Source organism: Spermophilus citellus (genome assembly GCF_964194105.1).
Source record: "Spermophilus citellus genome assembly, chromosome: 9".
Classification (NCBI taxonomy): domain Eukaryota; kingdom Metazoa; phylum Chordata; class Mammalia; order Rodentia; family Sciuridae; genus Spermophilus; species Spermophilus citellus.
In genome coordinates, this window is record NC_138191.1 from 275,145 (window position 1) to 289,924 (window position 14,780).

Here is a 14,780-nt window from a genome sequence, read left to right on the forward strand (position 1 = left end):
AGAATCGAGGTACTCACCTTCAAACTCAGTGCTTTTTCCAACAATGTGGGGCTAGAGTCTGGCCGATGTTCTCCCTAACTCTTGGTCTTACTCTCCTGGCAACCTTAAGGTAAGTTCGTTTTCTTAAAAAAAATTGTTTTGACAGCATTGTCCTTGTTTGTTCAGGCAAACTTAAAACAATGTCTGGTGATAAGGGCTGTCACCTTGACTTTGTTTCTTCTACATTATTTTGAATTATCCTTTCCTTTCTTCACTCTCTGTATGTAAGTTTCTTGTGTACCATGGGGGATTGCTTCTCTAACATGATGCTTCTCGAGTTTTCTAGATGGTAATGACTTGTACTGCCAAGTAGAGAATAGCAGTAGATAGCCTTCCATAGCTCTTCAGGATCTTGGGGAGCGGGTGCACACATATTTCTACCTTGCCTTTACTCTTCACATGTATATTTATTTTACTATTGAAATGAAACTTCTGTTTTCATTGAGTGAAGTGATAGTCCGGAAAGAGGCTCCTTGGTTTCCACACTCCCTGGTGAATTGACAGGTGCCCTGGGACTGCTCTGAGGGATGCAGCTACATGTGGAGGCACTTTGTCTTCTTGTATAAAGTATTCAGAGTTTCTGAGAAAGTTACAGGACATTGATATTTCTACTTTAGCATTTCCCTTATGTGTAAAGTTGTCCTCTTTGGTCATGTTGCCTGAGGGTCACTCCCCGTAAACACTACTAGAGTTGGCAGTTTCTCCTTTTCTTCTTCTTGCCAGGGGCCATCGCATCTTACTCTTCTCTCAGATGACCCAGATGTTGGATATTCTCCAGGACTATATGGACTACAAAGGTGACTCCCCTTGGCCACTACATCATCTGAGAATCATAAGGGGTGTGGGAAGGTTACCGAGGAAAAGGTTAAAGACAAAGAAGGTGAAAAGGCTGAGGAGAGTGGACAGTGGTGTGTGAAGCAAGATCGACAGCAGGGTAGAGACGCATGGGCAGAAGTAACACCCACATTCTCACCAGGTGATGCAGGTGATGGGTATGGAGCAGACGTTGTGAAAATGTTGAGTGGCTTCAAAAATGTGTGAGTTGAGTTTCAGCGACAAACACTTGCAGCGTCTCTCGACAGCTCAGCAGTTGTGTACTTATGCAGGATTAGTAAGTAAAGGAAGATGGATAGTATGGAGATCCCACAAATCAATCAGGGGGAGGGTGAGAGCAATTATTTCTGTGACAATAGGGAATGTAGGCAGTTACTTGAGAACTCTGCTTAATATATAATAAAATTGATGTGGGATAATGGGACAGAGCTTGAACAGGGGTTGATTTTTGAGCCTGTGGGAGAGTATCAGCTGCAGAAATAACTGTTTTAAAGTTTAGTTGAGAGTGGTCTCTCAGATCCACTTGCTGCCCACCAAGTACTGCAGTAACTGGACACTTCAGCTACTGGCACATTGAGGAATCTCGAGTGCCAAAACATGACTTGAGATTATAATTCCCCTTCCTGACCTGATGCGTGGTGACAAGTGGAGAGCCCCAGAGCTTCGCTGAAAAGCAGGTGCTGGGTCGTCAGGCAGGCTCCCAAGTGCTTGTCTTACTGCTTGCCTAAGTCAGGATTGTGTCTCAGCAGGCACCAACTGCCAGCGTGTGGATATTTAGGGTGGCCTGGGAAGAGTCAAAACCAAATATTAACTCTGCAAATGCCAAAGACTTTGGCTGCCTGTGGTTTTAAAACCCAGGATAGTGTGTTATGGTGATTTTTTTTGGTGAAGTGATGAATTGTTCCCCTAAATTTAGATCTTTCAGACTGGGGTTGTAGCTCAGTGGTAGAGCCCTTACCTGGCATGTGAGAGGCACTGGTTTGAATCCTCAGTACCACATAAAATAAGAAACAAGATCAAGTTATAAAACAATTGAGATCTTTCCCTTGGGCAGGGTTGGGTGTGGAAAGGACAAATAGGCATTGGCTTAGGAATGACTCAATTATTTTATTTCCTAAGAGTCCTTGCAAAGAGTAAGGACCTGTGTGTGGTTGTTGTCTTCTCTACGTAAAGGCTACAGCTATGAGCGTGTGGACGGTTCTGTGAGAGGGGAAGAGAGACACCTGGCCATCAAGAACTTTGGACAGCAGCCCATCTTTGTTTTTCTCCTGAGCACCAGGGCAGGTAAGCCCATGGGTGTTGAGGAAGCAGACAGTCATCCCACCACTGGTACGTTTTCCCCTAATTCTCTGAAAGGAGAGGTTCTTACCAAGGAGTATTGAAAAAGGAGAGAATCGAAGCACTTACGTAGCCTAGTACTGGACTTCTCATGTGGAGCTCTTTTCTGTTCAACCTGTGAAGCTGTGATCGTGAGAAGGGAGGCTGAAACCTGGGCCTGTTGGAAAGTAATTCTAATCCACTTAGACCACTGACCGGGAACGTCCTGTTTTGTTTTGTTTTTAATTTTGGGGAAGTTTTATTCACATTCATTCATTCTCCTTCCCAGCCATGAATTTGGAAAATAAGATAATCTCTTTTCTAGTTTCCCTTCCTCCAGGAGTACCTCTGGAAGAATGTTATAAAGTTTAATAAAGATTTGTTGTTTAAAATGTGACTAGAGTGAAACTGACAGCTATTTATAATTATTATGGTATTGTCCATATGACTTAATCATAAATAAATGACACTTGTGGTTTTGCCAGTTGCTTTCACATAGTATTAAATAATTTGAAGTCGGTTTGGGGAAATGGAATTTTTCTTACATTCTGAATCAAAAAACCCTAAATTAATTTTGAATTCATAGTCTGAGTTTCATGATCTTATTTTTTTTATGGTAATCCTGATGGAATAGATATAGGAACACAAACAGGAATTGTGTCCTTGATGAAAAAGAGATTAATGGCTTTATGGAACGAAAGGTCACCCTTATGTAGAAAGCACTTAGTAAGTGCTTTGTACTATATGGGTCTATAAAAGAAGTGTTAGATATGACCCTTGAGTATCAGGAGATCATTTATCCAGTGTGCCTTACCTCTCTCTTAAAGCCAATAATAAGATACAATCAGATTCCTTTGGTCCAATCTCTTCCCAGGTCATATACCACACCCTGTCATTCAGTCCCGTTGTCTCATGATTAGTCTTTGGGGAAGCTCAAGGGATCTGGTCAAAGGCATGGTCAGTGTTGGGAGAGGAATTCCATTTATGTGTTTAAGATTTTATTTTTCATATTTAGAGAGCAAATAGTGTGTGAAACATCTAAAATTAGTTAATCTCCTTGGAGGCCTCAGAGTAGATTATCTAGGAGCTCAAGCAGTCCTGGACATTAGCCTTTTCCATGCACTGACTGTCATACGTGCCATCATGTTGTAGCTATAGCTGTGCTGCGTTTTCATTTAATGTTTCCTTCCAGCTTTCCACGAGGTTGTTACCACATGTTGCCGGCAGATGGCAGCGATAGCTTAGGAATATGTCCCAAACAATTAAATGCAGCTTAAAATATCATCTTTGGTGAAGAAGGGCTGCACTAGCCACTATTAACTCAAGAGAAAGATAATTCTTTTTTTTTTTTAAACTTTTTTAGTGATGACAAAGCAACTTTATTATTATTATTATTTTTTTTTTTAGAGAGAGAGAATTATTTATTTTTTTAGTTTTCGGCGGACACAACATCTTTGTATGTGGTGCTGAGGATCGAACCCGGGCCGCACGCATGCCAGGCGAGCGCGCTACCACTTGAGCCACATCCCCAGCCCAAGAAAGATAATTCTTATGGAACACAAACACATTTTCAAATGAGATGACTGCCTCGATAGTTAGCATACAGTGGATAAAAAGGTTCTGGAGCCTGGCACAGTAGTGCATGCCTACAGTCCCAGCTACTCAGGAGGCTGAGGCAGGAGGATGGCTTGAGCCCAGGAGTCCAAGGCCGGCCTGGGCAGCCCTGTGAGACCCTGTCTCTGTCCCAGGAGTAATGACCTCAGATTCTGGAATATGGGATGGAATCCTGACTGTTTTGTCTTCTAGTGGTGCAACTTCAAATAAGTCCCTTGATCTAGCTGTTTCCATTTCAGCATCTGCAAAATGAGAATAGTGCTAGCAAGGACACAGGGTTGTCGTGAGGGTTAAAAGAGTCAACGCATGTAAAGTGCCATGCGCAGTGCTTGGCAGTAGTAAAGTAGAAGTGTAGCTCTTATTATTGGGTATAACTTAGCCTTTCTCCGTATTCAGTCATTAGTGTTTCTTTATTCCAACTTTGATTTTATAGGAAGACTCCAATGAGAATGTTCCTGCCTGGCTTGTCTTACATCTAGCCGGGAGTCAGTAGTCCTTGTGGAAAGGAACCCTTCATTCAGTTCTTGGAACAAGCCCTTTTAGGCTTGTTTTAGCAATGAGCTCCAACGACCCTGGCTAGAGTGTGTCCTGTACAGTTTCCACATTTATCAAAGAGGAGCCTGTGGTTTGCTTCTTAGTACTCTAAGTTCCTGAACCCAAAGTGCTCTTTTGGCCTTTTCCTGCACCATTGGAGAAAGACCAGAGAGTTGTTGCATTGAGTGTTCTTGTCTTGAACTGATTTTACGACATCTTCTTTGACCAGTGTGGAAACCAGTACAGGAAGACACTCTCGGGTTTTCTCCACTCAGAGGCAGGTATCATCTGCTCCAATCATAGCTAGCGTCAGGTCTTCCTACCTTGCTGAAGCTGCAAGTGTGGTCATGTGTGCTTCTTACTGTCCACTGCAGACCTCTCGTTGTTTTAAGATACATTTTTAGTTGTAGATGGGCACTGTTTTAGTCAGCTTTTGCACCTCTGTGACCAGAACCAACTGTGGAGGAGGAATGTTTCTTGGAGGGCTCATGGTTTCAGAGGTCTTAGTCCATAGAAGGCCTACTCCATTCCTTGGAGCTCCAGGGGAGGCAGCATCCTGGCAGGAGTGTGTGACTGAGGGTAGCAGCTCACATCATGATCAGAAAGCAGAGAGAGAGAGGCTCCACTGTCCAGATACAAAATACATACCCCTTAGCCATGTGCCAGCTGAACCCCTTCCTCCAGCCACACCCACCTGCCCCAGTTACCACTCAGTTAATCCCATTAGGGATTCACTCACTGATTAGGTTAAAGCCATATCCCAGTCATTTCTCCTCCAAACCTTCTTGCATGGTCTCACATGTGAGCTTTTGGAGGACACCACATCTAAACCATAACAGATGATGCCTTTATTTATTTTTATGTGGTGATGAGGAAGGAACCCAGTGCCTCACGTGTTCTATCACTTGTGTTCTATCACTGAGCTACAACTGCAGCCCCCAGACCTCTTATTTTTGGAGCTGTTTTCTGAAAGAACTTGTGTCCTTATTCACAGACTGTTTGAAGCAAAATCCCATCAAGGTTTTTCAAACAAATATTAAATGTCTTCACGCAATTAAGCATCCTTTTCTTCTGCTTACCTCTCATTCTGTTATATTTGATAATTAAATTTTCCCAGTTCACGCAATGAAAGGTGAGGTAGCACTTTTGACCCTTGTAGGGTGGTCAAACCTGAAGTCTGGGGCAGAAATGTCAGTTTGAAGGATGAAACCAGTCAGTTGGACTGATTTCAGATTTTCAGTAGGACCCAGTCCTGCCTTGTGTGTTTTCTAGTTCCTTATTTGTGTGTTGCTGATCATGCTCCTTTTTTGTATGGTTTTCAGGTGGAGTTGGCATGAACTTAACAGCAGCAGATACTGTTATTTTTTTTGACAGTGATTTTAATCCTCAAAATGACTTGCAAGCAGCTGCCAGAGCTCACCGAATTGGCCAGAACAAGTGAGTGAGTTCGACATTGGCACCTTTCTGCTCTGTTGGCTTGCAGCTGTGGATTGGGGAGGAAGGTGGACCGTGTAGTCCTGACAAGAGTGCCACGTTGGAGTTAGAGACCACTGGGTTTGAACCCCGTTGTGCTGCTGGCTTGTAGAGTCATGTTGGGGGATCAGTGGTCACATGATCAGTTCAGACTCACTTTGTTGAAAAGAACAGTTAAATTCCAAAATGATTAGAAGAAACTTAGAATTTATTTAGTTCATGTTTCTCACGTTAGATCCTAATTCAGTTTAAAAATGGAGTTAAAGCCAGTGGGTGCACATGCCTGTAATCATTATCAGCATGGGAGACTCAAGCAGGAAGATCAAGTTTAAAACCAACCTTGCAACTTACCTAAACCCTGTCTCAAAACTTTTTTTTTTTTTTTTTTAAGGCTGGGGTTATAACTTCATGGTAAAGCTCCCCTGGGTTGGGTTCCCAGTACCACAAAGAGGTAACAAAGTTGTGTTCAGCTGCCCTTTGACTTGAGGTAACTGCCTGCCAGGGGTTATCCTGGCTACAGATGAAGGCCCAGTAGTGGTCACTTCGTCTTCCTTCCTCTTCCTCTTTTGGGGAAAAGTTCAGGAAGAAGTTGAGGCCAGATTTCTCTAACAAATGCTCAGGTTCATTGTTCCCTGAGTGTGGCATTTGGTTCTGCTTCCTTTTGGGTGTATTTTCCTGGCATGCTTTTTTCCCCCAGCTTTGCAGACTCCTAACACTGCTCTCATTTGACTCCCATACAGGGCTGTGAAAGTGATCCGGCTGATTGGCCGAGACACTGTGGAAGAAGTAGTTTATAGGAAAGCAGCCTCCAAACTGCAGCTCACCAACATCATCATAGAAAGAGGCCATTTTACTCTGGGAGCCCAGAAACCTTTGGCTGATCCTGACCTCCAGGTAAAATGTGTTCTTTTTAGAGTCTCATGATTTATAACCAGTACTCTCTGTGGATGAGAATGCAAATAAAAAGGACCAGCATTAACCACCCATTGTTGCAAATTACACATTTTTTCATTGGCCTAATTTTTTCATTACCCTCTCAGTACCTAACTACATGCAAGGTGCCATACAAGCTAAAGATGAGGGTGGCATTTAAAGGCGGAGAAAATAGAATAAAGAGAATGAGCTTTGAACCATCTAATTTGGATTGAAATTCACATCTTATCCCTTATTGGATGTATGACTTTGAGCATGTAACTGAACATCATGGATCTAATCTCTTCATGGCTTCTAAAGATGAGTGTGCCACGAGTTACCTCAGAGAGAATTTGTTTAAGTTCTTTTTTTTTTCTTCCTTTTTTTTTTTTAAATCAGTGATGATTAGTTCCATACCTCCTCCTTAATCCCAGACCCTTTGAGTAGTGACTTACAATACTCATTCCATACTCAGAGATGAGTGAACAAGATTAGGAATTCAAAATTATGCCATAGGATATAGGGATGAAAGCACTAGAGTTAATTTGTTGAAGAAGGAAAAATTAGATGGGAGTCAAATGCTGGCTTAGAATATCCTAGAGAGCTCTCTTTTGGTAGGAGGTTTAGAGTTATTCCTTAGCAGCAGCCTTTGAGATAAAATTGAACCTATATTATTATATACCCCAGGTCCTTTTGAGGGATTAGATGCAGAGAGATCAACCCCTAGTATCTAGCATGATTCAGGCATGAAGAGAGTAATAAATGTCTGACAAAAGGTAGTAGCTGTGGGAAGGTCTGCTGTAGGAAACTGCGGAGAAATGACAGGAGTTGGCTCTTGTTTTGAGGCAGGCAGTGAGAGAGAGCAAGTTCCAAGATGTCTTTAAGCCTTTAAGCCTGAAAGATGAGAGTAGAAAGTAGGAAGATAGGGATAGAAATTAGAAAGATGAAGATAATGTAGGCTTTAGTCAACAGAGTTTGTAGTAAAAATCAATATACATTATTGTTAGAGGGAGACTCAGAAAAGAAAGGAATTAGAAAAGTTTGCAAGAAAAACCAGGCTTTAAAAGGATCAGCTTATCAAACAAAAAATTCAAGAGGTATATGAAAGGGAAAAAATTACACAGTATTACAAGCAGAATCATCAAATTTACAACTAGCCCAAGAATGAGTTTAAAAATGGCAGTTTTCTCACATCTGTATCTTTACACATCAGCATTGCAGACAGGGAAGGTGCTGTTTTTGTTAGGGAGTCACTGACCTGCAGGAAAGGGTCACAGATTTGGGGGTACTAGAACCTGAAAGAAGAACCCTAGGTTTTGTTTGTTGGCTTGAGTTTTGTTTATCTTAGAGAGTAACTGTGGAGTCCTTGGCCTTTTCTGTTTTGAGTCTTCTGCATGCTCATCTGTCATGGTGGCCGGGCAGGCCGTGCATTTTATTTTCACACTATTGAAGAGGCAATTTCAAATGGAAGGTGAAAGCTTGAGAGAGAGGTATGTGTGCACTGTAGGTGTCTAAATACACTTCTCCACAGGACCTTGGGAGAGGAGCTCATCATGGGCTGTTGTGAAGGTACAGGCATCAGGAGTTAGAGGAGACGAATTCTCAGATGCTCGACGCTTCCCCAGGCATTCAATCGGGGGTTTCCCTGTGACATTGGCTGCTAGCACATCATTGTGAGATGCACAGGCACAAACTCTGCCATGGGACCAGATCCTTGGGCCAGTACTAACTATTGGCTGGTGGAGAGGACCGGACTTCCTGCCCAAGCCGTGGCAAGAAATCACATTCTGGTTCTGTCTTGATTCTTTCCTCCCCACCAGACTGTGAGTTATTTATGGTTGCCAGGAACAAGGGTGATAACTCACTGCCTTGTCTCAAAATACAGCAGGACATTTTTTAAGTTATTAAAAGAATCTAATAGTAAAAGACGTGGTTCTGGTTTGATAAATCTAAGCAGTATAGAGCAGTGAAGTCCTGAAAAAGGAAAGCAGGTTCCTTGTCTTAGAAGGAGAACACAACAGAAACAGAGAACAGATAAAGATGCGGTGAACAATTATTGAATGCTTACTGTGTGCTAAGCATTGTGTGACGTGCACTTTTTCCAGTTGTTTCAGAAAAGAATAACAAAAAAATGAGATAGACGTTGTCTTTACCTCCATCTTAAGAAATTTTCCAAACATCAGATTCATGACTCTAATCCGAGCACTCTTTAACTTCCAACTACATGCTCTTAGTTACTATAATAAAGTGGTTTTCATTTAAAAAATGGGTAGTTCCTTAAAGACAAGTTGTGAGTGAGCAGTAGTGAGGGAAGCCAGGAGACATAGTCCAAGGAGTGGAAGAGGGAAGGGTCCCAGTATGGACTGAGCCTCATCATAAATACTTGGCTTTCTTCTGTTTTGGGTACTAAATGCCAAAGCCATTTGGCTTGGTTTTATATATATATATATATATATTATATATATATATATATATATATATATATGTACACCAAGGTTAAATATAAATATAACAGGTATGGTTTTGCTTAGTTTTTGTCATAGTTTTCATCTCGGGTATTTTCAAGCTAAAGTTTCCAAGTTACAGAATGGGCAATCTAGAGATAACTAAAAAATCTAAAAGGGCAAAATGAAAATGAAGTTCCATGATGTGGATCCCAATTGGTTCAGAATTCCTAAGAGATAGTACTTAGGGAGGTGGAGAGTTGCAAGTAGCAAATGAAAGCCAGGTAACAAGATTCTGGTTCCTGTAGCCGTAGGAAGTAGGCTGAGTATATCCCCTAGGGGGAGCAAGAGGGCAGGATGGGGAGTGCCGCAGGACTATCCAGGGAGATTGAAATTGAGAAAGGGCTTTTGGGTCTGGTGATCAGGGTGGTTATGGTTTTGCCAAAGTGGGTCCCATAAAGCACTGTAGTAGCAAAGCGGCTTGGCAAGGACAGGTGGCAGCTCATGGTGAGATGAGGTATTCAGTGGCACCTTCTCTTTATAAGAGTTTGGCAGTGGGAGAGGTAAGAAGGTAGCCAACAGGGTCTCTGACTTCTCTCGGGACTGCTGGAAGTGCCTGTAAAAAATGCTGGTGAGAAGTGCTATAGAAGACGCTGGGAATCATTTTATCTGCCTCCACTCCTCAAAAAAATTGGAGGCCAAAAAATTTTTTTGGTATTGTAAATAATTGTCAAAGTCAACATCTCTGATCATCATTTATCACCTCTCTGCTTGTTCCTCATCCAACTCCAAAACAGCCTGGCAGGTGGTCATTTGTGATGGAAGAGAAGAAAGTCCATCGGGGAAAGAATTACCTGGTGTCATTTAGACACTTAGCAAGTCACACATCCTCATCTGTGTTTTCATGAGAACTAACTGGATCTCTCGTTTTCTTCATTCAAGTTGAGTGACATACTGAAATTTGGCTTGGATAAACTGCTGTCTTCTGAGGGGAGCACCCTGGAGGAGGTAGACCTGGAGTCCATCCTGGGAGAGACAGAAAACGGCCAGTGGGCCTCTGATGCCCTGCCTGCAGCTGGAGGAGGGATCAGAGAGCAGGAGGAAGGAAGTGAGTTGGGGTTAGGTGAGCCAGTGACTCCGTCACCTCAAGCTAGGGTGTGAGTGAGATGCGTCCCCACGGGAAGTCCTGTGTCCGGCTCCGGGACCTCTCTTTCCTACCCAGCCCTGTAGTCATCTGATGACATTCTTAAGGCTTCCTGGTCCAAGAACTGCCACAGTAATCCTTGTTCCCTTGAAGCTGGACTTTGAATCCAAGTGATGATATTAATGTTTATGGTCCTGTCAGTCTCAAGGATTAAATGTGAACCTTTTCTCCCTTGACGCAGACATCTTCTCTGGAGTTTATTTCGTAAACCTGCTATCTTTATGATGGTGCTTTGCACAGTGATTCCTCTTCTCAATAGTAGAATGTTTTTTAAATTGCAACTGATATTTATGGACATTTATTGTGTTCATCAACAGTTACTATGTCATGTGCTTTAGGTCTTTTAAGACCCATGAGGTGGGGGGCTGGGGTGGTGGCTCAGTGGTAGAGCACTCACCTCACACGTGCAAGGGCCTGGGTTCAATCCTCAGCACCACATAAAAACAGAAGTAAAAATAAAGGCATTGTGTCCAAGTTCAACTAAAAAAATACATATTAAAAAAAAAGACCCATGAGGTGTAGGAGATCATTTTGTCTTCCTTTTTCTTTTTTCCCAAATTTGGTCTATTATATATATATATATATATATATATATATATATATATTAGTTGTAGATAGACAGCATGCCCTTATTTTTTTAATGTGGTGGCTAAGGATCGAGCCCAGTGCCTCACACATGCTGAGCAAGCACTCTGCCACTGAACTACAGCCCTAGCCCCAATATTTATCTTTTTGTCCATTTTCTGTTCTGAAATATTTGAATTTCAGACTTGAAAGGGGTTTTGTTTTGTTTTTTCTTTTTCTCATGATTATTTTTAAAACGACTGTTCTCCTGTATCAGCCACAGGGAGTCAATATGGGCTGGTGTGAGAGGGTTTTACTAACCTTTTTTAAAATTTTTTATTCATATATGACAGCAGAATGCATTATAATTCTTATTATACATAGAGCACAATTTTTCATATCTCTGTATACACAGTATATTCACACCCACTTCCTGTATTCATACCTGTACTTTGGATAATAATTATCACATTCCACCATCATTAATAACCTCATGCCTCCTCCCTGCCCCTCCAACCCCTCTGCCCTATCTAGAGCTTGTTGTTCCTCCCATCTCCCACTCTCTATCCCACTATGAATCAGCCTCCTTATATCAAAGAAAACATTCAGCATTTGGTTTTTTGGGATTGGCTAACTTAGCATTATCTTTTCTAACTCCATCCATTTACCTGCAAATGCCATGATTTTATTTTCTTTTATTGCTGAGTAATATTCCATTGTATGTGTGTGTGTGTGTGTGTATACACACACACACACACACACACCACAGTTTTTAATCCATTCATCTATTGAAGGGCATCTAGGTTGGTTCCACAGTTTAGCTATTGTGAATTGTGCTGCTGTAAACATTGATGCAGCTGTGTCCTATAGTATGCTGTTTTTAAGTCCTTTGGGTATAGATTGAGGAGAGGGATAGCTGGGTCAGATGGTGGTTCCATTCCCAATTTTCCAAGTAATCTCCATACTGCTTTCCATATTGGCTGCACCAATTTGCAGTCCTATCAGCAGTGTATGAGTATGCCTTTTTCTCCCACATCCTCACCAACACTTATTGTGATTTGTATCCAAAATAGCTGCCATTCTGACGAGTGAGATGAAATCTTAGAGTGGTTTTGATTTGCATTTCTCTAATTGCTAGTAATGATGAACATTTTTTCATGTATTTGTTGACTGATTGTATATTATCTTCTGAGAAGTGTCTGTTCAGGTCCTTGGCCCATTTATTGATTGGGTTATTTGGGTTTTTTTTTTTTTTTTTTTTTTTTTTTTTTTTTTTTTTTTTTTTGGTGTTTAGCTTTTGAGGTTCTTTATAGACCCTAGAGATTAGTGCTATATCTGATGTGTGAGGGGTAAAGATTTGCTCCCAAGATGTAGGCTTTCTATTCACCTCACAGATTTGTTTCTTTTGCTGAGAAGAAACTTTTTAGCTTGAGTCCATCCCATTTATTGATTCTTGATTTTAGTTCTGGCACCAAAAGAGTCTTATTAAGGAAGTTGGAGCCTAATCCCACATGATGGAGATTAGGGTCTACTTTTTCTTCTATTAAACGCAGAGTCTCTGGTTTTATTCCCAGGTCCTTGATCCATTTTGAGTTGAGTTTTGTGCATGGTGAGAGATAGGGGTTTAATTTCATTTTGTTGCATATGGATTTCCAGTTCTCCCAGCACCATTTGTTGAAGATGCTATCTTTTCTCTAGTGCATGTTTTTGGTACCTTTGTCTAATATATGATAATTGTAGTTTTGTGGGTTAGTAGTCTCTGTATCCTCTGTTCTGTACCATTGGTCTACCAGTCTGTTTTGGTGCCAATACCATGCTGTTTTTGTTACTGTTGCTCTGTAGTATAGTTTAAGGTCTGGTATAGTGATGCCACCTGCTTCACTCTTCCTGCTAAGGATTGCTTTAGCTATTCTGGGTCTCTTATTTTTCCAGATGAATTTCATGATTGTTTTTCTATTTCTATGAGGAATGTCATTGGGATTTTGATTGGAATTGCATTAAATCTGTATAGCGCTTTTGGAAGTATGGTCATTTTGATAATATTAATTCTGCCTATCCAAGAGCCAGGTAGATCTTTCTATCTTCTAAGGTCTTCTTTGATTTCTTTCTTTAAGGTTCTGTAATTTTCATTATATAGATCTTTCACCCTTACTGAGCTTCTTAATTCAAGAGTTCCTTCTAGCCTGGCACAGTGGTGCACACCTGTAATCCCGGTGACTCCAGAAGCTGAGGATCATGAGTTCAAAGCCAGCCTCAGCAAAAGCGAGGCACTCAGTGAGAACCTGTCTCTATTAAATACAAAATAGGGCTGGGGATGTGGCTCAGTGATTCATGCCCCTGAGTTCAATTCTCAGTACCTCCCTCCCCACCCCACCCCGCCCAAGAAAAAGAGTTCTTTCTCTCATCAATACAGAGAAGCACAGTGGCTTCAGTAGGGTGCTTCCTTTACTGGTAGGGAATGGGCTGGGCGAGGCTTTTGGTTTTGTCCTTCTGAATTTTCTCCCATTGCTTCTCTCTTTCTCCCTGCCATAGACTGTCGAAGGCTGTCTGCATTACCCCTTTCTCACCCGAGAGCAGAGCATCCCTAGATGTCTGACTGCGTCTCCTTCCAGCCCTTCCTTTGAATTCCTAAGCAGCCACTGCTCTGAACTACCAATCTCAGACGTCCTCATTGCTCTCCCTTCCTGGGGTGACCTCATTCTGGAGGATGAACTTCATCTGTCTGGCACTGCTAGAGCCCCACTGTCCTGCTCCTGTGCAGTCTCTGTCTGCCTCCCCAGACCAGTGAGGGCTTCAGAGCTCAGCTGGTTTGGGATGTTCATTCTCTGTTTACCTTCAAGTGGAAGTTTATAGTAGTTCCCGACTCCTAATTTTGTGGTAGGCTTAGATTAGGGGTGGTTTGATTATCCTTATTGACTGGTGTGGTTTTTATGGAATATATGGAGAATTCAAAACTAGGCAACTGGCATTATTTTACAGAACACAGTTCTTGGACTTTTCTTGTGTTTTATCTTTAAAATTTGTTATGATAGTATCACATTTATATTCTTCAAGAACTCTTTCTTGTTCTCAGCTTGTTGTTTTAATCGTATCCTATTCCCATTTCAAGGATATAATGTCCTCCCCGAGGACATTTATTATAGCTTTTTAAAATATATCTCAGGGAGGATATTTATTATATCTTTTCAGAAAGTGTTACCCTGCCCACTGTATTATCTCTTTTTCCTCCATTTGCTTTTCCTTCTTCCTCCTCTTTTTAAAAGTTGTGTTTTGGAGTCTCTCTCGTTCTTGTTAGCAGTTTACCTGAAACATCTGGTATCCTCTGTCTGATCAGGGTGCTGGTGAAATGCCCCAAAGCTGACAGGCAGCTCTGTTGTGAACAGGTGGGTGGCCTTTGGGCCTCATGCCAACAGCACTGGTTGGCAAGCCAGCTTTTGCACTGGGGGAGCTTTTCAGACAGCCAGATTTGATTATATCCTAAGACGAGTCCTATACCATTACAGTGAAATTGTTGGTTTACATTGGAAAGACAGGGAGCTGAGGGCATGTGGTGCTCCTGGTGTTTGGTGTGCGGATCCTCTCAGTTCCTCCACACTGTGGTGCCTGTGCTTGTGCGTCTGAGTTTTTGGAGGACTGAAAGGGTTTCTGTTCCTGCAGTCAGCCCCAGCTAGATACCAGTGTTTTGGTTCCACAGCTCTTTTGAATCTGTTGTTCTCCTCTTATCCACTTTTTATCTTCCAAAGAATTCGTGCACTGTTTCATCTACCATTGCCTCATATATCTTTTTAGAAATCTGTGTATTGTCCTTTAGCTGTTTCGGGTGAGAGAAAAAATAGATGGGTGTG

General features: G+C 41.8%; 1 protein-coding gene across 4 annotated transcripts in view; it reads left to right on the forward strand.

Moving 5' to 3' along the window:
- The window catches only part of CHD1L (chromodomain helicase DNA binding protein 1 like), a 47,344-nt gene that overhangs the window by 20,768 nt on the left and 11,796 nt on the right, over nt 1-14,780 (forward strand). For 3 of the 4 annotated variants that reach the window (XM_081308808.1, XM_081308810.1, XM_081308811.1), the window contains 5 exons: nt 763-836; nt 2,047-2,157; nt 5,661-5,775; nt 6,552-6,705; nt 10,110-10,290. In XM_081308808.1, coding sequence (XP_081164934.1) covers nt 763-836; nt 2,047-2,157; nt 5,661-5,775; nt 6,552-6,705; nt 10,110-10,290 — 635 coding nt within the window. The remainder of the gene's footprint in view (nt 1-762; nt 837-2,046; nt 2,158-5,660; nt 5,776-6,551; nt 6,706-10,109; nt 10,291-14,780) is intronic. The other variant, XM_081308809.1, reaches the window with a different exon arrangement.